General features: G+C 38.9%; 1 protein-coding gene across 8 annotated transcripts in view; it reads right to left on the reverse strand.

Moving 5' to 3' along the window:
- The window catches only part of PLEKHA6 (pleckstrin homology domain containing A6), a 224201-nt gene extending 203130 nt beyond the window's left edge, over positions 1 to 21071 (reverse strand). For 5 of the 8 annotated variants that reach the window (XM_081947832.1, XM_081947834.1, XM_081947833.1 and 2 more), the window contains exons 1-4: positions 21007 to 21071; positions 20684 to 20784; positions 18810 to 18886; positions 12018 to 12075 (exon numbers count right to left, since the gene is read on the reverse strand). In XM_081947832.1, coding sequence (XP_081803958.1) covers positions 12018 to 12075; positions 18810 to 18886; positions 20684 to 20784; positions 21007 to 21045 — 275 coding nt within the window. In that variant the 5' untranslated portion in view covers positions 21046 to 21071. Of the gene's footprint in view, positions 1 to 12017; positions 12076 to 18809; positions 18887 to 20683; positions 20785 to 21006 lie in introns of those variants that run through there. The other 3 variants (XM_081947839.1, XM_081947836.1, XM_081947830.1) reach the window with 2 other exon arrangements.
- Positions 21072 to 27772: the final 6701 nt, after the last annotated feature.

Genomic DNA, 27772 nt, shown 5'->3' on the forward strand with positions numbered 1-27772 from the left:
ATTTTGTGGAGTACTCAATAATCCCCTCTATTAAAATTGACTACTGGATTAATTTTTGAGAATGTATTTCATGACTGAATACCACCTAGATTCCTGTTATCACAAGACGTGACAACTTTCCTGTTCCTCTGTCGTCTTACAGCAAGATGTGACAATCCTTCCAATGCAGACATACATATCACTGCATACATGCACACAACAGATACTCAGAGCAATAGAAAACTTTAGAGTTTCATAAATCAAGCTTTAGAACAAAAAGTCACGAGTAAAACCCGTGCTATTCAGTGGGGCTTATTCACAGAACAGCATGCAGAGCGCATTGCAATTATAACCTTTATCCAATGCGGCTTGACTTCCTCTATCTGCTACACATATCTTGTGAAGGATTGTTGTTTCTCCCACTTCCAGTCTTTCCCTCTTCCTAGACACAGATATCTTTCCACTACTGTCTGCAAAAGGCAATGAGCCTAGGCAATCCAACCGGACTGCTTCGGTGTGCAAACTCTTTAAAGACATGCACTCAAGAAACCTTTTGGTAACTGCTGAGATCCCCACCTTGCTTAACCAAATCAAATTGGTTAAACCAAATCTCCATCCCAAATTACCTGCCCAAACCTAATTAGGGAGGGTGACAAGTTTACGGAAGAATTCCAATGTAAGGAATATGATCCTATATCCGAGCATTTTCTGTCTTTCACAAATACATGCATATGTGCATCCCTGGGTTATGAAGGCTGCTAAGCTACCTGTATGTTCAGAGCAGCACATGCTTTCTGTCACGTTTACCCAGTGACAGTGCCACTCAAGCTCAGCATCATTCACAGCCCAGCACAGTAAGACTCCTGTGCAAGCAAAAAGGATGGGGTATACAATGCAAGCAGATTCCCCCACACACACATACACACATTTAGAGGCTTCCTCTTCTGCTTTACAGGAAGAAGTACCCTTCAGTTTGAAGATTCTTTGTCATTGCCCTGGCTCTCGCCAACATCCTCCATAAAGCTCAAGCAATGCACCTGTCAATGGCTGGCTGGCTGCCTCTACAAATATAAGCATCCAGCTATTCGATGCCTTGGAGATACAGAGACACTCACTGTGCAGTGGCTTTGTGTGGCTCATCTCCAGGTGGGCAGATTCCAAGCCATGGCGATGACCTCCCCTGCCTCTGCTCACTCCACCAAGAGCCTTTTTTTCCCCTGCTGCTGCTGCTGCCGCCACCTCTTCCTCTGGTAGAATGGCAGCCGTCCCTCTTCCCCCTCCCTTTCTTTCTCACTCGTCCGCTCCTCTCCTTCAATGCTAGTCAATCATTGCCGGGTTCTCCCCCTCCCCAGTTTATCGTCAGAGCTCAGTAGGACAAGGAGAAGATGCTATGCTGCTACTGAATCTGGCATCCTGCATCAAGAGCCAGAGCTGGGCATGCTCCATGCGCTCTCAGGAGATTTAAAAATCACGTGATGCCCGTTCTGTCATTTAGCGCAAGGAGTAAATAGTACCAGGGTGGGATTAACTCTTCCTGACCCAAATTTGAAAAGATGCTTTGTCAGCATCGCCCACCCTGCTTCTAGGAGCTTCCTTGGGTAAGGATGCTTGGTGTGCTACATTTGTTAGATGTGGGTCAAAGATACCTTCTCTTTATGTACTCAAATATCTTATAAATGTTATTTTATGCTTTGGGGCTACCAATGTCAGGCTAATCAAGGATTTATTTTTCTTCCCCCTTTTTGGAGGGGGGGGCTAAGTTGTTTTCTCCCATATTCATTCACATACACAATCACACGATTAAAAAGTCACACTTTAATTGCACACTACCAACAAAGATGGTTGCAGCAATGCAGCTGCATTCATGGGCATCTACAAAACAAGTTTTCTGCATAGATCAGCGTTCGTTAACACAGTAAGGAAGTACAGATACACTGGATTATTAATCCTATTATTCCCACCCCCCAAAAGAGAAGTACGTTGAAAGGAAATCATTAGGAATGGAGTGTGTGTTTTTGTGTATTTATTAGAGTGTAACTAAGGGCTGTATGTGAATGTGTAGTCATTCCCTGGATAATATTCCCTACTGTGAATTCTCTACTATACTTTGCAGCTTTACTGCATATAGTAGAAAATACTCTACTAGAGTCTGCAGTCTTATTAGCTACCCAGTGATTCAAAATAACTGAAAGGCTGGTAGCACCTTTTAAGATTGATCAGTTTTTTTAAAAGATGTAAGCTTACCACTCATAAAAGAATGTTTCCGATTTTTTGCCTACCCTACACAAACATGACTTTCTTCTTACAATGCTGCCAATTCTAGAAAATTCAAAAGAAAGACATGATCAGAGAACTCTTTACAGGGTTAAGTACCTTTTTTTAAATGGAGAGATTCTTTTTCTGAAGATACCATTAGATGAGTTTCATGACACAAATTTGGGAAGAATTTTAAAATGCCATTAATGTCCAGAAGGAATTGGAAAACTCAAAGCTATTTTCTTCTGTATGTGTCACCCCAATTTCCTTTTTGTAACACTCTTGAAAATTGATAGTATACTTTCCTGCCATATTAAAGTGAGAAACTCATGAAAATTGCAATATAAGTCTCAGACTTATTTTTTAAAATGTGAAACACAGTTCCCTAATCCTGACCTTGTGTGATGATGTCACTTATTTTGTATCCTAGCCCTATCCACTGTGATCCACAGACCAGCTTCCCCATATTATTAACATGCATTCCTTGCATGTTTTTCAGAAGTAATTCCTATGTATTCTCAATATAAAATATAGAGTTATGGAACTCAAAATTAGTTCAGAAAGCAGAATTCCTTTTATGAAATAAAGCAAGGGCAGTGATATACTGGAGCCAAATCATACCAGCTTACAAAGGGAGACTGTTAAATTTTCAGGAATTTTGTGATCCAGTTGAGAATGGAGTGACAACTTCTAGCATACTGAACAGCTGTTTGGCAATTAGCAGTATGATGTAGTGATAGTAACTTAGATGGCACAGCTAGTTATGAAACATTTTCTGTTACATCACTGAGCCAGGGTCTTGTTGAACTTTATCATCCACCGTCTTTCTCTATAGATCATATTAGGTAGGCAAAATGAGAGCTAGCACTGAACAACATCTGGTGGCTGTATGAAGGCTTAGATCTCAAATTATATAGGCTAGTATAACCATGACTTACCATGATTCATCAGGTGCTTCTAAGCACCAACAAAATAACCTCTGACCAGCTATTCCATAACTGAATCTAGGGGTAGAGGAAAATGCAGGGATATTGTACACCGTGAAAACAGCAAGTTCCTTTCTGGGATAGAAATCCAGGACTCTTAACAACAACAACAACAAAAACCCATACATTTTCAAACAACCAATACAAAACCCATTTCCCTTTAAGTGGTAGCTCTTAGTGCTTCCACTTAAGTCCAAAATCACCTAGCTGCATTGCCAATCATATTGTGGTGCTCTTTCAGTGCATCTGAGCCTCAGAAACTCCCTTTGTAGAAATAAATGACTGAGAATACAGCTGCTCCCTTAGAAACAGCCATAGCCAATACAAGATTTTATGCCCAGCCCAGAATGGAAAGGGTTCTCATTAACTACTTTCAGATGAATGTGCAACCAACATGCATGAAGAATCTAATGTTACCTCAGAGAGCAGGGAATTTTCCCTAGTAGCTCTTAACATCCTCACTAAGGAGAACAAAGAATCGGAAAACTGAATGTGAAGGAGCTTATCAGAAGAACTGAAGAAGGCCTCAGAAGTAGAGCAGAGCAACATGGCCAGATTCTTTCTAGGGGCCTTTGAAACCATATCTATCCATACAATTCAATTGTGGGAATACATAATATTCCTTTTTCTAGACCAGTGATGGCTAACCTTTTTGTCCTCACATGCCAAAAGTGTGCGTGTGCCTGCCCACACCCATAATGTAATGCACGCACGACACACACACACACATGTGCGCCCTGCCCCCCTGTGCGTGTGCATGCAACCTCCGCCTTGCATCCCATTTTGGGATCCTTAAAGCCTCCTGGGACCAAAATGGGCTAAGGGGGACCCCCACACTCCCTCCCCACCCTGCATATGTGTGCACATCTCCCACAGGTATGGCAAAGACCCAAAAATCAGCTGACTGGCAAGAGACATGAGCGCATGCACGGTGGAACTGAGTGAGGGCAACGACTCACATGCCCGCAGAGAGGGCTCCGTGTGCAATAGAATAGAATAGAATAGAATAGAATAGAATAGAATAGAATAGAATAGAATAGAATAGAATAGAATAGAATAGAATAGCAGTATTCCAAGTGTGGCCTTACCAAGCTATTATAAAGTGGTATTAACACTTCACGTGATCTTGATTCTATCTCTCTGTTTATGCAGCCTAGAACTGTGTTGGCTTTTTTGGCAGCTGCTGCATACTGCTGGCTCATATTTAAATGGTTGTCTACTAGGACTCCAAGATCCCTCTCACAATTACTACTATTGAGCAAGGTATCACCTATACCCATGATGGCGAACCCATGGCACGGGTGCCACAGGTGGCACGTGGAGCTATTTGTCCTGGCACGCGAGTCGTTGCCCTGTCAGCTGTTCTTTTGAGGACATTTTTCGCCCTCCGGAGGCTTCACAAAGTCTGCGAAAACCCGGCCCTACAGGCAAACTGGAAATTCAGGAGCGGACTTCTGGTTTGCTCGCAGGGCCGGTTTTAGCCTTCCAGAGTCTTCAGGGGCCTTCCGGAGGATTCCCTGAAGTATCCGGAGGGCAAAAAATGACCCTATGAGCAAACCGGAAGTACGTTCCTGAACTTCCGGTTTGTGCATAGTTCTGGTTTTTCACGCCTCCAGGGGTGGAGGCTGTTTTTGCCCTCCCCAGGCTCCTATAAAGCCTCTGAAACCTGGAGAGGGCGAAAAAAGCACACCAAAAATGGGGGGGAAGGGGCGCTGGTCGTGCGCATAGCATTATGGTCGTGGCACGCCCGTGCATGACCTCCCTGCGCTCCCTCCACTTTTGGCACGCGAGCCACAAAAGGTTCGCCATCACTGACCTATACTGTACCTGTGTAGAACCTTACTTTGTTCACCATTGAATTTCATTTTGTTAGATAGTGCCCAATGTTCAAGTTTGTCAAGATCCATAGATTCGCCATCATGGCTCTAGACCTATGGCTGTGATGCAATGCCAGCATGATTATACATTTTTTGTGCTGCAAAGAAATAATTTGGGTTATTTTATTTCTTTAGGTCATTATACCAGTACAGCAATCATGTACCTCATCTCTGTAGGAAGATTGAGCAAAATAGCAGAGGCTTTGTTCAGTGCTCTTTCTGACAGGTCTGTGGATTCTGTGCTCTTTTTAATCCTTGAAATTAGTCATTTTGGTCTCTAGCCTTGGAAGAAAATAGTAAGATGTGATTTGACATTCTTTTTATTGGTTGCATCCCTGCATTGATGAGGATTTGGGGAAATGGTTTAAGTGGAGTCATTATGGGCAGTCTTCTTCAATCCTTTATTCAGATTTGCTGGACTATTAATTCTTGGAATTCTCACTAGCATAGCTTTGTTAATACTTGTGTAACTCTGTGGAGCTGAAATGCAACATATCAGGAGACCCTACTTTGCAAAAGGCTAATGTATAGACTGGGGTTCATATAACAAATTAGAACAGGGTTTGCTTAACCATGGCTAATTGAATAAGTAACTGTTATATTCAAAGTGTAAATAAGGCACTGGGTTTGTTCACTCCCTTAGACTGCAGTCCAACCATACTAGCATGCCATAGGATTGCACAAGTTCAAACAGGTCAAGCGCTTCATGAAGGTTCCAATATCTTGCTGGGAGTCAAATTTCCAGAGATTGATGGGGGACACTATTGGGAGGGAGATTCAGAAGCCTTAGGGGTAAGGTATGTGCCCTAACCATTTTCTAAGTTGAATTAAGGCATCCATCCTACCTTTTTCCCTCCAAAATTCCCCAAAAGTGTTTATTTTATTCCTTTCACTTATGTGCTCTTGGCTCAACTCTAGGGGTAATTTCAACGACAGTCTCTTTTGCGGCCTGGAACCTCCCAAAACATGCTAATTTACATAAGCTGTAAAATGTGGGACTGCTGCAGTTCCATCTACAGAACACTCTGGGCTCTGTCTACCTGCCCTCAGACTACTTCTTCTGAATGGGTAGTGCTGATGCTACAGATGGTTTGGGGTTGGGAGGGGTCTCCAGAAAGCAGAACGGTCTATAATCCTCTTATAGTTTTGCTCCTGATGCTTTCACTGGTGCTCCACATTGCCAAGCCCCTCCCAGGCAACCGATAAGCTGAGGATGAGAATTAACTTTCCTGCAGTCAAGCTGGCCATTAAATAAAGCTAAAGTGAATTAAGTCCATTCCCATCTGATATATAGGCAGATGTATAGGGCTTCCCGTCCAGGATTGCTAAACATTATGCCCTGATTATGAGGAAAGTATGACTGCCTTTGCTATAATGACTTGTTCAAAAGAACAATTGTCTTGCCAAATGACTTCAGAGAAAATAATAATTTCGTTTCACTAAATTATTTTGCAATTGTTATGAACTTTGGCACCACCTGGTGGTAAATAATATTATATGTGGAATATATTGCAGAGAGAGAGAATATGAATGGTGATAGGATCCAAATGTGATATTTACAACCTGCCCTGTTGAATGTATGAATTTATAGACATGGCCTTAAATCTGGGAGAGAAAGCCACATCTAACAAAAGCTACAAAAGGGCTTACTTGAATAAATGAACGTTATTTATCATATGCAGTTTAGCAGATAATGTTCAAGGAATCTTATATCAATAGAAAAACAATTTACAGATACCCAAAAGTAAAAAGGTGTGTGTGTGTGTGTATTTAAAAATAGCACTAAACATAACTAAATAATGGTTATGTTTAATAAGAAGGAGATATTTTGTGGAAAAAATATGTTCATGACAAGAAAAGGGATCTTGGTTAATATACTGTATACGAGAGAGAGAGGAAGTGACATATTGCAGTAGTGGGTTTCTACCGGTTCTGATATGTTTGGCTGAACTGGTAGTGGTTTGGCGACCTGGATCGCTGGAACCGGCAGCAACCCAGGCCTGCCACGCCCCCTAACCAGTTCTTCCAGCGATGCCATAGGCACCACCATCTTGTTTTTTGCTTCTGTGCATGCGCAGAGCAATTTTTATTGCAGTGCGCATGCACACGCCCACAAGCAAACCAGGAGTAGTCCCTGCCGGAACCCACCCCTGACGAATTGTATGTGTAATGGAAGGACATGTAAGATGCGTCTTTGCAGATCTCAATACTGAATCATGTCAAACTCACAGCCTGCAGGCAGGATGTGTCACGCAGTGGCCACGCTCCACCCCAGTTGCGAAGGGGAAAAAAAGTTGTGATATGTCACATGTTGGAACCCTGACAGCAAGGTGACAACATGACGCCACATGTTTGACACCCCTGGTGCAGAATGTTTTTCTAAAACATTGACACAACAACTGAAAAAGGCCTGTCTCAAGTCATCACCAAATAAATTTCAAAGACAGAAGTAATTCAGAAAATGTTCCCTAGAAGAATGCAAGACTCAGACAGATTTACTTTTAACATGGTCAATAGCCCTTAATCACACTGCTCCTCCTCACAGTTTTAAGCAGCACCCCTTTCCAGATTTTGATATGGTTGCTTAATAGAGGTACCTACTAGATTAAACATTGACCTGTAGTTTCTCCTAGTCAGCAATTTAAAATGTGCAGCCTCTAAATAAGTTTTTTAAACCCTCCCCAAATGCCCACAATGTTCTCAACTCACTTATGAACACCAGTAACCCTACCTTTGTGTTTGTGTATGTTGCAACTACTTCCAAAATTCACAATCAAGGATCAGGGTTTCAAGTGTTAGTTACTGTAAGACATTATTCCCTGCCTCTGCATCTGCTCTCCATGGGAAATTTTTGATCCTTGGCCAGCCTTAAATAGTAGATGGTGAAAGGCCAATTGTTTCCTAAATTGCTGCAATCTAATACACATTCACCAATGCTGAGAGAAACAAAGCAGAAGGAAGTTCAGCTATTAAGCATCTCATTCAAAGTGAAGGTCAAGCTTAAATACCATGATATTACTGGGAACAGGTTTGCTAGAAAGAGTCTCAACTACTTTTGGACCAGTTCAAATAAACATACCAACCCTCTTCCCAAAAACACTTCAGAGAAAACTAATTTACATTAAGGCTTTCTTTTATATTTGGTTTAGTTTTCAATATTGGTACTGTTTGAAAGTTACTAATAATTTGATATCAATATTTTAGATGATTGGTATTCATAAAATGCATTCAACCTTCATTCAGCATTGCTTGTAGGCAGTTCATAAAAACAATATAAATACTGTATACAAACCACAAATCAGCATACATACTTTAGGTCTGTTCTAGATAGCCCCTTAACCACAATATTAGGATTACCTTGTTATTCAAATTTGAAAATAGTAGTTGCCATTGGAGATTTATGGAAACCAGAATTTGGAACCAACAACAATATTTGGTTAAAAGAAGTGTTGGTAGCAATATTGACATATTATCACTTTTTCACTTGGTATGTACTAAAACATAACAGTTGTATTGAAACAAAGTACAGTTTGATTCTTAGTTGTTACACAAACCTAGTCATTATTGCTTTAAACCATACTTTGTAAGGTAGTGGTAAACCTAAGCATTGTGGCTTATTCAAGAAATGATGGCTTATTGTGACACAGTTAGCATTTGAGTAATTCAAGGAAAAGGAAGCCAAGCTTTTATTTACCAATCTTATAATACTGATCATATGGTTAGGTATGTAGAGAAGACAAATAAGACAGATAATAAATAAGATTAGTAAGTAATAATGTATCAGATAGAACCAGGCTTCACTTAAAAGTATGAAAATCTACAAAAATGTTTTAATTTTACATTAAACTGTAACCAACAGATTTTTGAAAATATATAGAAAAGCCAACAAAACTGGTGTTGACTCTTTACATTAAAATCAATGCACACGCACATACATACACACACACACACATTTTGATTACCACAAAATACAGATATTAGGATAACAATTATAAAAATATTGAGGTTTCAGGTTTTCAAGATCATTTAATTAGACAAGAAGTCACACAGAGTCTGATGGGTCATAAGGTTGATGACAAGATATATTTTTTGCATGTTCAGAATTTAAACAGATTATGGGAAGAGGCACAAGTATTCAATTTAGGTTGCAACTGCTTCTACAATCTTCCTTATACCAACCTGTTTTTATAAGGCAGAGTCTGACCTTGATTGCAGCCATGAATATAATTTCCAATTAATTTAGACGGAGAGACAGAGACACACACAGTATGCTCCCAAATCATGCTATTGCATGATTAATTCCAATTCAGTTTGGGAATGAGGGAATGGAAAAACCAATATTCAAACTCATATTATTTTGATTGCATTGAGATCTGCACTGCTACATAATTGGTGATAATTAATGTTCTAATAAGAAAAGATATAGAATAGAGGACATTCTTCCCTTCCTCCCAGGCTGTCTACACATAATAATACAGCTGTGTATGTGGATTCTTATTTCTCATTTCAATGATTATAGACTTTAAAAATCCTGAGCATAGATGTGTAATGGGGAAGTGGGGGAGGAGAGGGGGAAGAGAGAAAGAATAAATCAAACCCTAGAGGACTTTAAACATAAGCATTGGTAATTTGATCTGTGTTCCAGAACAGAATGGTGACTAATGGTTAATAGTCTATTGAACCACAATGAGTATAACTGCATATCTTTGGCTTTGATTCAGAGATACAACTCCATCCAAGACAATTGTGTTATGAATCCAACACAATTACAACTATTCTGTTCATTGCATCCACCATTTATTTAATGCAAAATGTCACCTGATCTGGTTAAAACAATGGCTTTGAGATTACAGGCTGATCTCAGTTTATAACAACAGACTTGTTACAATAGCACATAATAGATACTTATCCACTGCAAAATATTCATTTTTTAATACCACCCATTTCACAGCACAAAAATCAAGCATCAGAATGTTAGGTGCTCCTCTGTAGGTATATCTTAAGTATCAGAAGATCAGAAGATCTTAAATATCAGAAGATCAAGATCTTAAGTATCAGAAGATTATCTCGGGGATCAATGTAGTCTAGCAGCCTGTATTTCACAATGAGCAGCCTCTCAATTACAGAAAATGTCATCTGATCATTTCTAGCTCTACTGTTGAGAAATCCTGTTTTGTGTGCTTAATTCAAATTTTTTATTATAGTGTAGGAAGTTATCACCCAGCCCTCTCCCAGAAAAATGAAATATCCTAGGAATAAGGCAGAATATTATATTTTCCTAGATGTGAAAAAGGGAGAAACACATTTTAAAAACTAAGTAAATTCCTGCAGCCTCCTGCCCATCCTCACTTTATCAATGGGCCATTAAGAAGGCCAAGCTAGTCCACTTTACATAATAAAGAGTTCTCCCCTTCAGTCCAGGGGGATGGGAATGAAGGCAGGATAATATTGCCTTTTACTCAACTGACCACATGGCATCTGAACTCAATCAAACCTGGATTCAAAACTCAGCCTAGAGGGTTGCCCCTGCATGGGCCCATGTGAATCTGACAACCAATCAGAATACATTTCTTACACAGGAACAGGAAACAGAGAGGTGGGACTGAACAGGTTATAAAAAGCCTAGCAAGCCCCTCCATTTGCCCTTCTCTTCTTCTCCACCAACATTGAAGCATCTGATCACCTTTTCTGTTCCGGGATCAAGCCATGTGGTCCTGTCCACCATTAAAACCATCTTTCCAAGCAGCCTCCATGTCTCCAGTGTCTTTTTCCCCACTTGGAGCCGAACCCAGAAGGACATTTCTTTCATCAATAGCTATGAGAATTAGCTATGCTAATTTTAGTATACAGTTAAAAATACTTAATGCCACTTATACAGTACCACTTCTCATAAAATTAAAATTAAAAAGCAAAACTCAGTGCAATACTGCATGCTGTTTTGATTATTGGTAGCAACAGTGAATAAAAATCAAATACAGTTTCAACAACTGTACACAACTCAATACACAACTGCTTCAAGAAGCAAATGCTGGCTAATGTTTTATCCTAGAAATGCCCATAGACCCACAGTTTTATAAAGGGTCATCTCACATTTTATATTTATACATTATCTGTTTTGTGTTTGGGGATAGAGCTTCATTATAACATGAAATAACTCCATATGTAATCCATAAATATCACTGAAAACTCCAGATAGAAGAAAACATTGCTTTCTCAGTATGGATAGGTCTTGCAATTTCTTTTTATAAACTTTATCATATAAATATTTTAAGAAGGTTTGTTTTAATTTCTTGCTTAATAAGGATCACCTTCCCAACAGGTGCCCCCCAGGTAGTTTTGCTGTAACAGACATTTGGACTTTTGATACTATTTAAAACAAAACAAAACCAATAATACTGGGGGAGAGTATACTCCATAGTTTTACAGAAGCCAGCTTTCATTTTTTAATTCAAATATTTTTTTAAAAAAACAGTGTTTCTCAACCATGCTGGTTGCAAGTTAAAGTCCACACATCTTCAATTTGCCATTCTTCAATTTGCAATTTTAGGCTTAGAGCCTAAAAAGCTTGATCTGCAAGGATTGTAGCAGACAAAAGGAAGGTATCCTTTGGGAGAAAATGATACCTGGGGATCTTGGTCTTAGATAGTACTTACTATGCCATGTAGTATTTTGCAAACTGCAATATAGTTAAAACATTCACTAACATGCCCACAACACAGTAGTAGATGTACATATCAACAGCAAGGCCCTGTGGCTTTCAACTACAATTTTGGATTATTGGTTCCTTTAGGTTGAGTGCAATCCCTTTCCAAGCAGCCACTTCCCCTAATTTCCACTCCCAGGAACAACTCATCCCTAATGCTTCTAATTGAATAAAGCCAATTATCATTTTGGTTTATTCTAAATATTAGCAACTTACTTGATGAAAAAAGTAGTTCCCATTGAGGTGGTGTCCATTTCCCAGCCTTTGGGCATATCTGAAGAAACAATGATACCATTAACCTATTAGCACTAGAAATTTTTCTGTTCCAAGCTATTATAAACGAAATTTGAGAAACATTTTTTTTAGAAACAAATTTTTTCAATGGGTTTCATAGGAAATTGTTTATTATGTTTTGCTATGTCTTTCTATTCATGTTAGTCAAACTAGACAACAAAATTTAAGGAACAGAATCCCCAAAATTGCATATTAAAATGAGTGCAAAATGAATTATTATACAATTGTTACATAGTAAGTGAAACTGAAAATTGTGCAGGAAGTGATGAAAAAGAAATGTTAATCAGGATCAGACCTGGCTCATACAGTATATGGATGTACAACCACCAGGAAATCTAAAGGTGTGTGCATATTTGTGTGTGTGTGTGCTAAATCAGAGTCAGACATTGTTTATAGGAATGCAAATATAATCAATTTAATCAGTTTGAGGATAACTTTATCTAAATACATCACAAACAATTCTAGGCAATATCCACAGCATGTAGAACATTAACAAAAGATGAATTATTCAGGCAATATATGATAATATATATTGATCTTAGTCATAAGGCCAAGAGCTAAGAGCACAAGTTTTTTTGGCAGACAGTAATAATGCATTTGCAATTCTAGTTTAATCTTAGTTGCTACCTGCAGATGTATATGGATTTTATTCCTTTTTCCCAGTACACCAGTGTAGATTTTCTTAAAATAAGAAATCAAGCCTTTTCTGCCCACCAATCCTTTAGAGAAAATATTAGCTTTCAAGGAGCTCCCAGCCCTTGGAGCTTTAAAAGCTGCCTGGTCAAGTTCAATATCCCATCTTATTAGAGATACCAGTCTAATCAAATTCACAATCATTTATCATTTTGACAATGCCAATAAAACACATTCCATAGCCTGATTTGTCCTCTGTATATTGTTGCCTGCCCTTTCCTTACCTGTTGCCAAGAAGCATTTTATTTATCACCAATTGTAGCATACAAAGAAAGAGAAGAGAAAAGATTGCTCAGTGTGCATCATCTTAACTGCCCTGTCCAATCACAGAGGAAAGGACCGCAGCTGCACAGGTGTAGGAATAGAGGAAGTGTTACGTAAAGACATGTGCAGTAAAAATGCCATGATCTCAGTAGCTGGTTACCTCGAATACCTATGAGCTCACCTAATTAGCAGAACCAGATGTAAGGAGAGAGGAAAGGTTACGTACAGACATGCGCAGCAAGCCTCCATGATCTCAGTGACCGATGACCTCAACTGTTTATGAGAACCAGGTAGTACCAGGAACTGTTGTGTTAGGTGAGGCTTCTACGTTGCCTGGGACGGTCTTAGATATTGACAAGTAAATGTACCAATAAGATGCTGTTGCTACCCCTGCTTTTGTTTAAAAGCCAAATAAACTCTGCGTAAGGCAGACAGGTATTTTGGACACCAATTGCTGTGATGGATTTCTGAAACCTACACACCTGGAAAACTCTGATTATTAGGGGGGGGGGGGTTCTAAAAAGAACAGCTTTTGATTTTGAGATAAGAATGAAGCAAAACCCATACAAGGACAATAGCTTATTCAAACCAAATGAAATGGACAAAGGACTGTGCAAGCTTCAAAAGGTTTTATCAGGATGAAAGAAGAATGAGGAAAGAAATCACATTTTCAAAAATTAGATCAATTATTGTAGCTGTGATACATGCAGTTTAAGCCTAATGTGGAGTTTACTGAGAAAATAAATAAGCAACCTTCTGGTTTTTCATTTATAAAAATTTAACCTTCATCCTAGAGACAAAGACATTCTGGAAAAATTTTCTATTTCTGAAAATATGAAGCCTAGCTGTTTGCTGGTTTGAGAAGTTTATACGTGTAATTTAATAGATAAAACAATAAAATAATGTTAACATTTTTTTAAAGAAGCAAAGGTAACAATCATCTCTGCACTTTAAATGTAATCTGCAGGCAAAATTTTGATTCTGCAATATCTACCTTCCACTCCACCCCAATTTTCACACAAATTGCCAACTGAAATCCAAAATGGTAAATGTAGCTTGCCTGAATCACGTTAACCTATCTCACCTGCAAAAATTTGGGTCTATATTCAAGAGCAAACCTGGAGATCCATGAGTAAATCCTGGTAGGACAGTGAGATCCTTGATGAAAGAGGCCTTCCTAACAACTCTCTGACTTTTAATTATAAACCTGATTTTCTGCTATGTGGAATGTTGCCTCTCAGGAAATTGCACCTGAAGTGAATTCATCTTCATATTTTCCCCTCCCAACACACATTCAGCTTGACTATCAGAATTACACAGCAAATTCTCTATTTTTTTCTTACTATAGTTTGCATTTTTGGATAACAAACTGGTTCTATGTCAACCCTTCAAAACAAGAAGCACAAAGGATGAGTACTAAGACTATTTTATTGGAAAGTTACAGTAACAGTATCTTGCAATTATGCAATTACCTTTCCTCTCCCTTTTATTCTACTGAAAATTAAGGAGGGTCCTTTCTGAAATGCTTTCTATACCTGACATCCCTCCTTCAGACACTGTCTAAGCTGCAGGTCTTCCTTGTGTCTCCCAAGGTCATTTCCACTACCATTATAGTCCAGATGTGAAGGCACTGCAAAGTTGAGAATGCTCAAGGTATTACTAGTTATTTGGAAGATGCCAATGCAAGAACCACAGTTAATCAAAAGAAACATTCAATTAACATCTTGATTAAAATACGAACAGATGTTCATGCCACTCCAGAGTATAGATAGCTGATTCTGAAGAGCATAGGCGCTTCAGTGAAGCTTGGTACTATACTCTTTCTTATCATGCATACTGTACACTTGAAGCTGAACTCACTGGCATACTTGCTTCTGGGGGGAGAATGTTCCTTAATTAGGTTTCGGATGTTTTTCTTCCATTTTTCCTCTTAACACATGAATAAACAGGACTGCTCTGGGAATAAACTTCAAATTCTCAATGTTTAGCTCTCTGTCTACATTCCTGAGCACAGCAGATATTTAAAACGAATGTGTCTATAGCATGTTACTGTAACTTATGGTTTTTCATATGGGATTGTAGCTATCAGGGATTTGGAAACTAGAGTGAATGTCTTCAAATTCCCATTCAAATTTACTGGATGATCTAGAACCAAATGTTGTAAATCATTGAATGGTGAATCTAATGCCATTCTTATGAAAACAAAAAAGAAGGAAAACCCATGGATGTGGTTGGAGTTCCTTAAATGACAGTAGTTACACAGGGAGAAAGGGGGCCAGATGGTAACAATGACAGCATATTAGGTTTCCCAATTAATATCTACAGAAACTATCTTTTCTTCAGTAGGGTGGTATAATTGAATGCAGAATTCATCTTCACATTCATACTTGCAAGTTGTGCACTCCGAATTGTCACAGAGACTACAAATATTTATTTGCTATCAGCTTTGTCTCATATCTATCTGCTCTTATAACTTGAACTCAATATACTAAGTTCCAGACATCGAAGATGACTTTAAAATGTTTGTCATTGCAAAGTATTTCAAAGGTCATGAAAACATTTGTTTCCATTTGTGAGTGGAATGTGTATTTTAACATGCTATATATGTTTCCTTAGTACATTCAATGCTTCAAAGCTGATAATGCCCAATACATTTCTGAAAAAAATTGAACAATCTTGTAAACAAAGTTTTAATATAGACTTCTACCCTAAAATCCCAAACGCATTTTCTGTGACCATGCTGCTATTAAATCAAGGAGCTATAGATGGATGGTACAAGTGCACTCCCATGTTTTCAAAGCATCCTTTTGCCTTCAAATCTGAAATGCTGAGCATTATTGTACAGCCTGCTATAACCCCATATTCTTATAAATATAGTGTAAAGCGTCTGGCAAAGTTCAAAATGTGAGCTACTGTCCAACATTGATGATTTGAACTTTTTAAAAAATGTTGTGATATTCTGGAATAATAAATTGCAATATCCTGGTGCTCAGATTAAAAAGAATGCTTAATCAAACTTTAATCTAAAAGGAATAACAAGGCAATGATTTTGATTACTTGTGTTCATACTGTGATTCTTATAATCTCTTTAGCTGGTCTGTGTTCACTATTTTTTGTCACAATGTTTTGGTTGTTATGGCCTGCCAGCGGCCAGCAGAGATGGCAACACAATCAGAAAGTGAGGAGGTTGGGGAGGAACATGGACCAGTCCTGGAGTCTGGGGAAGGCTCTGATGAGAGCTCGGTGTCAGAGGCAGAGAGGGGGCCAGAACCGTATGTCAGTTGTAGCTGCCTTCAGAGTCAGACATCAGTGAGGCAGACGAACAGCTGGAGCCTGTTCCCAGTGTGTGCATGCACAGAGTTGGCAGATGAAGGGAACAGCTAAAGAACAGGGGTCAACTTGGGAGTAAGGCCACAGGTGGAAGATGAATGGCCCCTCCCAGAGGAAATAAAAGAGGAGTGAAAGGGGAGTGGAGTTTGCAGGAAACAATTAGTTTGCTTAATTGGTTCGTGACTCTCCGAGACTCCTTGCCAAGTTTTGCCGATATCGGCAAGTCATGAGAAAGAATGGAAAATTTCCCTTCCCCCTCGATCGAGGTGCGGATCACCAGCCCTCCTTGAAGCATATCTCAGATAAGAAATAAAAACCGATAACATGTTCTAATTAAAATAAACTTTAATATAAAAATAAAAATAAAACAAATCTATCTAATTGTTACATTTTGGCAAGAGCAATTGTCGCCCACCTTCTTGGCAGACGAACAGAAGATCAAAAGTCTCTGGAATGTGTGATGTATTGAGAAACGTGTTAAGAAGCATGCACAGTAAATCACTTTCTGATAAGACCTATGACCTGCGCAATACATCTTCAGCACGGCTAGCAAACAATTAACGCAGTGACAAGTTAACTCTCCAAGCCAGATAAAGTCTGTGACTGTAAATTCTCCCTTGAAAGACTTTGCTGGATGTGAATGAGCAGAGTTAACAGTAAATTAATAAAAGGTTCTTTTGTCAGGACAGGGAGTTTACTTCATGCTCTTGGGAAGCCTCGGTCAGAACACTGATGTTATATTGTTAAATATTTAACTAGCTAGCTAGCTAGGCTTAGTATTCATTTGAGATGTGGCAATTGTAACCCCCAGTTCAACTCCTTGAGTGGAATGTAGATTGCAGGAGCTGGTTAACTGGAACAAAACAGACATGCCCTCAAATGGCCAATCATCAAGATGACTTCTCTGCAAAATATAACTGAATAATTTAAATATGGCTTCAAATGAAAGAAATTCTACTTGGTTCTATAAATCTCAAACAGGTGGTCCTTGACTTACAAGAGTTCATTTCGTGACCCTTTGAAGTTACAATGGAATTGAAAAAAGTAACTCATGACCGGTTTTCATACTTACGACCGCTGCAACATTTCCATGGTCACATAATCAGAATTCAGACGCTTGGCAACTGACTCATATTTAGGATGGTTGTGGTGTCCTGGGGTCATATGATCTCCTTCTTGCAACCTTCTGGCAAGCAAAGTCAACGGGGAAGCCAGATTCACTTAACAACCATGTTACTAACTTAACGACTGCAGTGATTCACTGCAGTCAACTGTAGCAAGAAAGATTGCAAAAATGAGGCAAAATTCACTCAACCCTCTCACTTAGCAGCATAAAATTTGGGCTCAATTGTGGTCCTAAGTCGAGGAATACCTGTACATATTCTTCTTCAGTTTATAAGTTAACAGTATAAAAGTTGGAGCACTAGGGTTACTTTTGTCCTAATCCAATTTCAAAAGTTTTGTTCTAGTAATCACTTCAGACTTCTGAGCAAAAGAAATCTGTTTCATTGGTGGCTTGTGATGAGGAAGCAAGGAAAAATAATGAGAAAAATACGGAGTGAAAAGGGGAAAAAGGGAGGATATCAGAAACAGAGAGAATAAGTGGTTTTGCCCATCACTTGATGTTTTTCACTATTCACTGGTAACTGATGAGGCCTGTCAGAGATAATATTTGCAAAAGGATGACCATCACCAGAGGAAACAAAATATAGATCCCTGTTGCATAGTATTATAATCTGGCATCCACCAAAATAATATTGATCAGTCCAGCCTGACATTCACACATGAGTTTTGGAAATTACTGTATTTTTTGGAGTATAAGATTTTGAAGAGGTAAATTTAAAAAAAAAGTTTTTGCACTCTGCAGACCTTCCAAACTCTCTGCACACCTCATTTTTTTGTAAAAGGAGGGCATGCAGAGAGTTTGTGAGGCCTGCAAAGTGCTCCTGGGGGTTGGGGGGGGGGGCAAAAGCAAGCAAAAAACCCAGTCAATTTTTCATTTCGTTTTTGCCCTCCCCAGCCCCCAGGAGCACTTTGCAGGCCTCCTAAAAGGCTATGCACATCCATTTTTGTAAAGGGGGCAGGGTTTCAGGAAGCCAAAAATGCTGTATTCAGTGTATAAGATGCACTTTCACCCTCTTTTTGGGGGAGGGAAGGTGGTTCTTATACTCCGAAAAATACGGTGTTTTGAATGCGATTCTCAACCAGAACATTAGCCAACAGCAGCTTCTCTCAAACTGGAGTTTCCCTTAGTCCTCCAGTCACCCATGACTGGGGAAAAGGAATCTGAGGAACAATGCATCTGTATGGTACCAGACTGAAACAAGTCAAGAGATGTTTTATTATGAACAGTAAATCTGGAAAACTGTGCAATAGCAAATGTCAGCCATTATTATAATGAATGGTATAATGCATAGTTTTTCTTACCTGGCCAGGAAAAGTGCCCACTCTGGATGGAATAGCCACTGCTTGGATGAGTCCAGCAAGTAGATTTTGTTTCATCACTATAAGCAAGTCCAAACAAAGTATTTAAAATGTATGGAATATCATCGTTTTCAATTTCAAAGATCAAGAACAATTGTCCTCCATCTTAGCACAGGATGCTTATCGCTAAGTGTGATACCAGAACAAAGGTTATACCAACTATACATCATAATCCCTTTTTAAATTTTGCTACTTTTCCCCAAAACTTACATCACACACATGTACTTATATCAACAAGGGAAGAGATATACATACAGAGAGAAAACGCATTCTCCAAATTGCATCTCCATGTAGCAAAAACAGTATCATCTATACACAAGGATGCTCAAAGTTTGAAGAACTGCCAACGGTATATTTAAGGGGGAGAAAAACACTCAACCAATGACAGTTGAGTAATCTCTTAGGGAACAGAAAATTGGAAGAGAGAGTCAAATAGGGGGAAGGAAAACATAACTGCCAAAATTAGAAACTGGAAGACTTTACCCTACTATCTTCTATTGTAAGAATTTGTAATTTTGTCAATGTACAATGCTTTAAAATGCTCATGATATTTTGCATATTCTTAGTGATGTAAGGAGGTTAACATGGTTATTTATCTGACCTGTACATCTCTTCTATCACTAAAGACTCTGGGTGGTATATATACCTGTGTGTGTATGAACAGAATATGGTATACTGTACGCCGCCCCGAGTCCTACTTGGAAAGGGAGCGGCTAATAAATTCAATTTATTATTATTATTATTATATACAATTTATAGCCCATTACAAAAGGGAACACTACTGAAATGCAAAGTTTAATAGCCCTTGAAAATTCAGCAGGGTTGGAGCAGTGGTGGGTTCCGGATCCTGTCGCAAATGGTACGCTGAGACGAAGCCAGGCGTCCACCTCGGGCATGCGCATTGCGCACGCATGCGCACCCACTGCTTTCTGACACTCCAGCTGCTCGGCAGAGGTCGCACAGGCACCATACGCCGTGTGTGCATGCGCAAATGGCCCGGTTGGCTTAAATACAGGTAAGGAACACGGGCAGGCAGGTGGGCCCTCCAAAACGCTGTTCTGGTATGGTGGCCACTGCTCCCAGCTGCCATCGGTATGCCTGCTTACTGCCCGGAACCCACCACTGGGTTGGAGCCCTCTTAAGTCTGATGTGAGTAATAGAAGCTGAAGGGGGGGAAATGATAAAGCCATTTCATGAGTCAGGAGCAAGATTTGAAATGGCAATTTCCTGATTCACAACTGAGCTTCTTAGGTTACATTCCTATAGCTAATCGGGGACAAAACCCCATGGAAATCAATGGAATTTACTTGTAGTCAGCATTGTTTATAGCTATTTGACACCAGCTTGGTAGATAACACAGCAGGTTCCGCAAACCAGATAAGGAACTTTTCAGAACTAATCTAGCACTACTTTTTTTTAAAGGGTGGGTTGCTTAGAAATACTAACAAGGCAGGATAGAAAAACAGAGAGCCATTATCCGATTATATTTCAGATTATGTAAACAAAAACAAAAACTACTTTTAGGTTGCCTCTCTAAGGACACATACAAACAGGCTCATCAAATTTAGTTCTAAGTCATATATAAACATTCCCTAGATGATTCACGCCTCACAGTAGTTGCCTCTAGTTCTTCTGTTTTGGAAAGAGATCCTGATTTTTCAGAGAATATTTCTACATATAATATCTCATTACCAGCAACCTAAAAGCATAGAAACTGAAAGAAATGTATGAGAGTTTGCTGAGTTATATTCAGCTCAGACAATCGTCCTTACAGCCTGAAGAACTACAGAAAAAGCAACTACAAAGCACAAACCTACTTGATAAAGAAGATTCGCCCGTCCCTGCAAACTCCATAGGTCCACTTGCCAGGCAGATCAAGCCATTCAATGTCCTCCCCAGTAGCCATCAGTCCCTTCCACTGCAAATGCCACCAAAAAAAAGGGGGAGGGAGAGGCTGTCTCTCTCCTCAGCTGATCTTCACCCGCCTCTCGCCCCTTCCTGCTTTAAGCAGTAAGGGAGCACAGAGGTAAAACGTAACTCACTTGAGCCAGTCCTACCAGAATGCAGGTAGGTCAGCCTTTCCCCAGAAACTGTTTCATTGCAAATTGCCCAGGAGGAAGGGGGGGGGGGAAACCCACACCTGGTTAACCCTTTTGAGGCCTGGTGGCCGATCTTTCATTTAAAAGCGGGCAGACAGAGAATCCCTTCCGGCTGCTAAAGAAAAAAAAAATTCTGCAGGAGTCTCCAGAATGCAATTTACTTCCTCTGCTGCCTACCATTCAGTCTAATTGCCACAACTTAACTGGGGAAGAAGAAAGGCAGTTTTGTCTGGATTTCTTTCTCCTTATTAACTACATCCCGGTGTCTACATTTCTCACCTTGAGGAAAGGAGGTATTTTACTTTCATGCTCACTCTAGTCCTTAATTACAGTTTATTCACTAGGAAAGGTGGGGTTTAAGGCTTATTCCTCTGTGCAGAGGGTCATAAAGGCTTGTTCATCATCAATTACAGCTTTTCGTGATCCTTGGTGAAGGGAAAAAGGGCAAAAGACAGCTTGTCATGATTAATTCAGGAAAAGCAGTCTGTGCCCCACAAAGCAAAGATGACCAAACCAGATTTCAGTTCCCTTTAATTAAGAATTCCCCCAAATCCTCAGATATTCTATTTTAATTGAGCAAAACTACTGGCTATTGAAATTATGTCCAGTAAGATACCTGTACATGAAGAATGGGCTTTGATTGGGGTTTTAATTTGAGCCTAATGATAGGATCATAGCTGAGATGTTATCAACTGCTCCAGACATTGTTGTGGAAATAACAATTTCATTACTAGCTGAATTCATTATTTAAGCAGGAAATGAAGTACAGTAAGCAGAACAACATTAAATGAAGGATGCCACATGACTTTTCCATATGACTTTTCTACACTACCTATTTTTTCTTTTCTGCTATAAACTATATCAAGTTACTTTTCATGCTTCAGAACAGGTTCACACATCATTTTGTTTCATACGATTTATTTGGTTGTTGGCTTTGGTTGTTGCTGGTTCTAATTTTAGATCTTTCCCCTTTCTCCCCTCCTCCTCTTTTTTCCTTTCTTGCCTTGTCCTTTCATTCCGTTCTTTCCTCTCTTTTTCCTCTTTCTTCCTTTTTTCCCATTCTTTCCTTCGTCCAATTCATGATATTTCTCATGCATAAGTGATTGGGGATACTACACTACATTGAAAGGTGCACAAAAAATGAAAGCCTGTGCATGAATTCTGAGGGAGCACTGTTCAAGTGGATTACTGTAGACTAGGTTCTACCTTTAGATCTTCATTGCAGTCCCTATTGAGACCCACTGCTTGTTGTTGTTGTTATTGTTAGTTGTGAAGTCGTGTCTGACCCATCGCAACCCCATGGACAACATTCCTCCAGGCCTTCCTGCCCTCTACCATCCTCTGGAATCCAGTCTCATTAGGTGGCCAAAGTATTTGAGTTTCATCTTCAGGATCTGGCCTTCTAAAGAGCAGTCAGGGTTGATAGTTGATTGTACTACAGCTGATTGTAAATAAGTATCAGTTTATCATGCAAAATCTGAATGGGATGTTTTTACAAAAACATACAGTGATGGACTTGTGTTATTTTTCTGTTTCCTACTAGAAACATGTTAGTACTGAAAACTAACAGATTTAAAGATACCAACCTGAAACAATTATAATGAAAATTGTAGTAGCAATATTGTATGAAACACTGATGTACCACATTTCCATCTCCAAAGTTGCTGGGCTCTTTTCGAAAGATTAGGAATGGAGTCTTGTTTCTTCAGAAAGCATATGATGACCCAGAGATAGAAATGCTGAAAGCAGAAGCCAGAAATTGAGTCTTAATGTCGCTGGGCATTGAAACTGGGATCACACAGTATACAATGTTTAGCTTCCTAGTGGGAACTTTCAGCCATTAAGGAGTTAATTTTTTTTTCTTTGGCAAATGATGGGAGATTAAGTACTGAGAGTAAAGCATCTGAAGGCAGGGTGGCCTGAAGACAAAACAAACTGAAGCCCAAACAGCTCTGTGCTAGAAGCATTTTCTCAGCTGAGGGACAAACCTGTAAAGATTATTTTAAACTAAAGTCTGTACTTTTCTTTGTTCATTGTCTTTTGCCTGAAAAGAAATTGCTGAATTGAGTTTCTGGTACCTCTTTTGAATATCATGAGTATTATGTCGAATTTCATTATTTCATTTTCTCTACTGAACTGCTCATTGCAAACTAGTCATTTATTTGCCTCAGCTGGTTCAAACCTTACAGGAAGATATTTTTATTTAGTAAATAGCAATAAAGATAATGCGAATTTCAATATAAAACAATATACCAACTTGGAAGGAAATAGCTGCATCAGAAGACACATCTTGAAACTGTTGAATTGCATCCTAGCATTAAAAGGGCTAAATTTGCTGGAAAGCTTCGAAGAGTGGTGCATAAGAAGAAAGGACTAATATTTAATTAGGCATTTATTTATTTATGTTTTATTAAACTAGATTTGCATAGCAATCTATATCATTAACCATTATTTACAAAACATAATGCTGGCTTCATAATTCACAAAGAAAAAACAAAGACATTATGAATGCATAATGCACTAAGAAAAAAACAAATTCATTACTGTGTGGATCTAGCCACTGTTTTATAGATATTTCAAACTGTGATTCAATTTTTCCTTAAAAAGTCACCTGTATCCTAAAGTTCAGATTACAAAAGAAAGGCTTAATGACCTGTCCTGAAACAACAGATGACGTAGTTTACAAATCACAACTGTAAATTTCACAGATTAGGCAAACCTCCTTGTGGCATAACAACTTGGGTGAATTTATCGGGGTATGCTAATTATAAAGACTGATTTGTGTTATGGGAAGAGGTGGAATTCTGCCATCTATTTCTTTAATGGTCAATTGCCACTCAACAACTTACTGAAAAAGGAGGTAGATCACTCATAATGCTATGTATCATTTCATTGTTCTTTCTTTCATTTTTTTGCAGCCACACAGGTGGATTTCAAATAAAAGCAACTGTTTTACAACAAAATATACAGCCCTCCCATTTTCTAACAAAACTCATCAAATTGTGCTATTGTCATATTGTGGAAAGGAACATTTTGTTTTAGAATATTCACAACAGTCAACCTCTCAAATGTTTTCTGTGCAAAAACAAGTACTGCTCATAAAATGCAAAACTGCAATGACACAGAGTGTTGAGCTTTATTTTAAAATGCCAAGTAATTGATTGCTAAATAAAATTGCTATACTTTCAGGTAATCTAGCTTGCATAGAGAAAGATAACTTTAACAGTGGAAGAAAAAATTGGCACACAAAGGATACAGCAAGAAAAAAATTAACTGAGAAATATCTAGAAGCTGGTCCCACCTGGGCTAGACTGGTCCCTTGAATGTTTGTGATACAGCCATTTGGGAGGGTGGCCTTTATTTCTCCCAATAAGATGAGAATGGAGAATGTCCTTCCATTCTCCACCATTGCCTCAGAACTGAAGAAGCTTCTTGGATGAGAAAAGAAATGACTTCAAGAAAAAACAAAGTCCAGTTGCCTTTGGAAAGGCAGGGAGTATCACCTTTTGAGATATTCCCTGAAGAAACAGATAAACTTCCAGTTAAGGACATCTTAAACTGTAACTGTCAAATTTTAGCTTCTGGGAGAACTTGGAAATTTTAAGCATTTTTTAAAAAAAGAATTTTATTGGTTTTTAAACATTTATGGGAAAAGGTAAAGGGGTACATAGAAAATTTTGGCAGCTCCCACGGTAGTGGTAGAAATCCCTCCAAATCTCACAATTTTTACAATATTAAAAACAAGGTATAAAAGATAAGCAAAAACAGAATCTTATTCTACATTGTATCAACCATGTGTTCAATCATTTTTCCTTTGTCACTTTCTAGTATATCAACAATTACAAATATTTCAAATACTTTTATTTTTGTGACCTGAGCCTTTTCGATATTGCTCCTTCCTCCCTGTCCGCAGATGGTGCCACAGCCCCCCCCCCTCCTTCATATCTTGTATCTTGCTACCCTTTTCACTACCTTCCCTGTGTTCGTCCTCTGGAAGAGAGAAATGTTTTTTAATGAAGGCTTCAGCCTCCTGCACTGTATTAATTCTAATTCTATTTCCCTCCCAAAAGATCAACATTCCCTCTGGCAATAACCATCTAAACCAAACTCCTTTATTGTATAATTTCTTTGATAAGGAGGAATACTTCCTCCTTCTTTCTCTTATCTTTTTCGGAATTTGCTTAAGAATGGTGATTTCTTCATCTTTATATTTAATGGGCCCTCCCTTTGGCCCCCAAGCACCTCATCCCTTGTGGTCCTCCTGAGAAATTTAACATGTACCTCCCTTGGAACATTATGACTTCTAGCATATGCTGAATTAATCCTGTAAACCAGATCCATATCCCACCACAGCTGTTCTTTGTCTCTCTTAATGTATTCTGCTAAAATTGTACTCATAATATCCTTAAGGTCTTCATTTTCTGTCTCTGGTAGGTTCTGGAATCTGAGAAAAAAGGACATTCTTTCAAATTCTATTTTTGCCATAAAGTTTTCCAGGTCTACATTTCCCTTCCGGATTGCCTTAACTTCCTCCCCCAGCCCAGCCGCTCCCTCCTCCAACACCACAATTCTGTTCATTTTCTGAAATATGATGTTTAACATCTCTGAGTTCATCTTTGAGATCTGTCACCTCTTTTTTCAACTCATTTTGACCTCATAATTTCTTGAAACATTTGGGTAACAGATAGCTCTTTTGGGCTCTCTCCAGACCCTTCTTGTTGTAACAATGAAGTAATTTTCGTTTGCTGCATGCTTGGACTGGAGGTGGCAGACGCAGGAGCCGAAAATGACTTGCCGTTGGTGGTTTCTTAGGCCCCATTCCAATAGAGAGAGAGATAGTTCAAATGCCGCTTAATCCTAGGGGGGGGTGTAAAGAGAAGAAACACACCCCTCTAATCTTCAGTTTCAAATAAGTTGAACACGAATTTACAGTAGTCTGCTGCTTATCCTTTAATGACAATTAAGGAGATCAGGATGGCTCCCCCACCACCAGCATTCAGCCGCTCTTCCTTGGATAAACACCTTCCTCCCGGAGCCCATTCGGTGAAAGGGCGAACAGCCTGAAGCTGTCCCAACCCCCCCTCCGCTCCCCGGCTCCTAGGCGAGGCTGAAAACACCCCCGCCGGCTGCCGCCGATTCTGGGGGATTTCAGCGAGCCGCCCTTCGGCAGAAGACACCTCCAAGGCCCCCTGTGCTTCTTATGGAGCCAACCGAGGAGACGAGTGGTGGACAGCATGTCCGTCGCCAGCAGGAACCGGAAGTGATCTCTCAAGAAATTTTAAGCATTTTGAGGCATGTTTATGGACTCAGGTTAGTAAAGGGTAAAAACATATTTTGAGTACCTTGATATAGCTTGTCATGATATATGGATACCATACATAGTTTATTACTTATAAAATTTGACAACCAGAAGCCAAATTCTAGGCACAATAAAATAGTGAAGCTTCAAAATGGCTTCAGTCAGGTCAGCTTCAGGGTTGCCAGTATCACTCTGGATTGCAGGGTTAATTTTTTTGATTTTTTTTAAAGAAATCAATGCAGGCTTATGGTGTTTCTATGAAATGATAAATCAAAGATAGAAATTGCTATTAATATTCTAACACATTCCTGCCCATTATCAAAAGGCATCAATTGCATTCTTTTATGAAAATCATGAAGAATCAAGAATAATTCTTGTAGGAAAATGGGACAGAATGGTTAGATTTGCTTACTCTTTTAGTCAGCTTGTCTGGAATATTAGGGCTGAGGGAAAATCCCAACCACTAGTTATCTCCCCCTTCACTGCAAAGTACCAGAGTTGCTATAGCTGTTGATATACTGCATTTCAAAATATGACAGTACTGCTGAATTTATGGCTTTTCAGCTGTTGTTAGACTTGGGAGGCCAACAATCTCCAATCCTCCCCTGGAAGGCAACAGCCTCTCAGAAAAAATATGCTAGGGTTATACTGATCTTTTTCTCTCATGCACAAAAACACAAATACCATTCTTAAACATTATTCTTGGAATCTAAAACTGCAGTATTATCAAAATCATTTTAAAAAAAGAACCTTATTGGTTGTGCATAAGTTCTGCAATTTTTGTACCATTTTGATTTTATAATCTTTATCAATTGAATTGAATTACCATTTCATTCAGAAATGTCAGAAATACAGTAATCCGTTTATTCAGAAGGGAATGCAAACTGAATTGACAGAAGAACACCCAGCATTTAGATGAGTTATCTATTTTTCCATATTACTGTTAGTTATTAACCTTTTTAAGCATTTATTGTGTATTTAAACAAAGCTTTAATTAAATCTTCCCTAAATCAGACTAATTCAGAATTTGCATTCCTGTTGGGATGTGACTTAACCCCTCCCCCCCCTTGTTTCTTCAATATTCCTCCCTTATCTCCCACAGAAAAAGCAAGGTTTAATTTTACCCTAAGGATTGAACTTTTAACAATTAGTGAAAGAAATCCAACTGTACATTAACAAATGTAAGAGAGCCTATGTGAAAAATAGGGATTTTCAAGCCTCTGGAAGTAATTGAACTGTATTAAAATGAAACATTATCTGAAAATGTTTTGTTATGTTGTTTTATTGGGAGGGGAGCAGATGATAAAACAGTAGTATTGGTGTGTGTGTTCCTTGGTGATCTCTAAGCTTTTCTTGCAGATGTTTCATTACCCCAACTAGGTAACATCATCAGTGCTCAAAGAGCTTCAAGGATTCCTCATTTTAATCCCAAAATCAATGATAGGATAGCACAAGCATAGTGTTTGACCAGTTATTACAAACAAGTGCATTTTGCATTTGCACAACAG

This window comes from Natrix helvetica (genome assembly GCF_964273705.1).
Source record: "Natrix helvetica genome assembly, chromosome: 3".
In the NCBI taxonomy this organism is placed as follows: Eukaryota; Metazoa; Chordata; class Lepidosauria; order Squamata; family Natricidae; genus Natrix; species Natrix helvetica.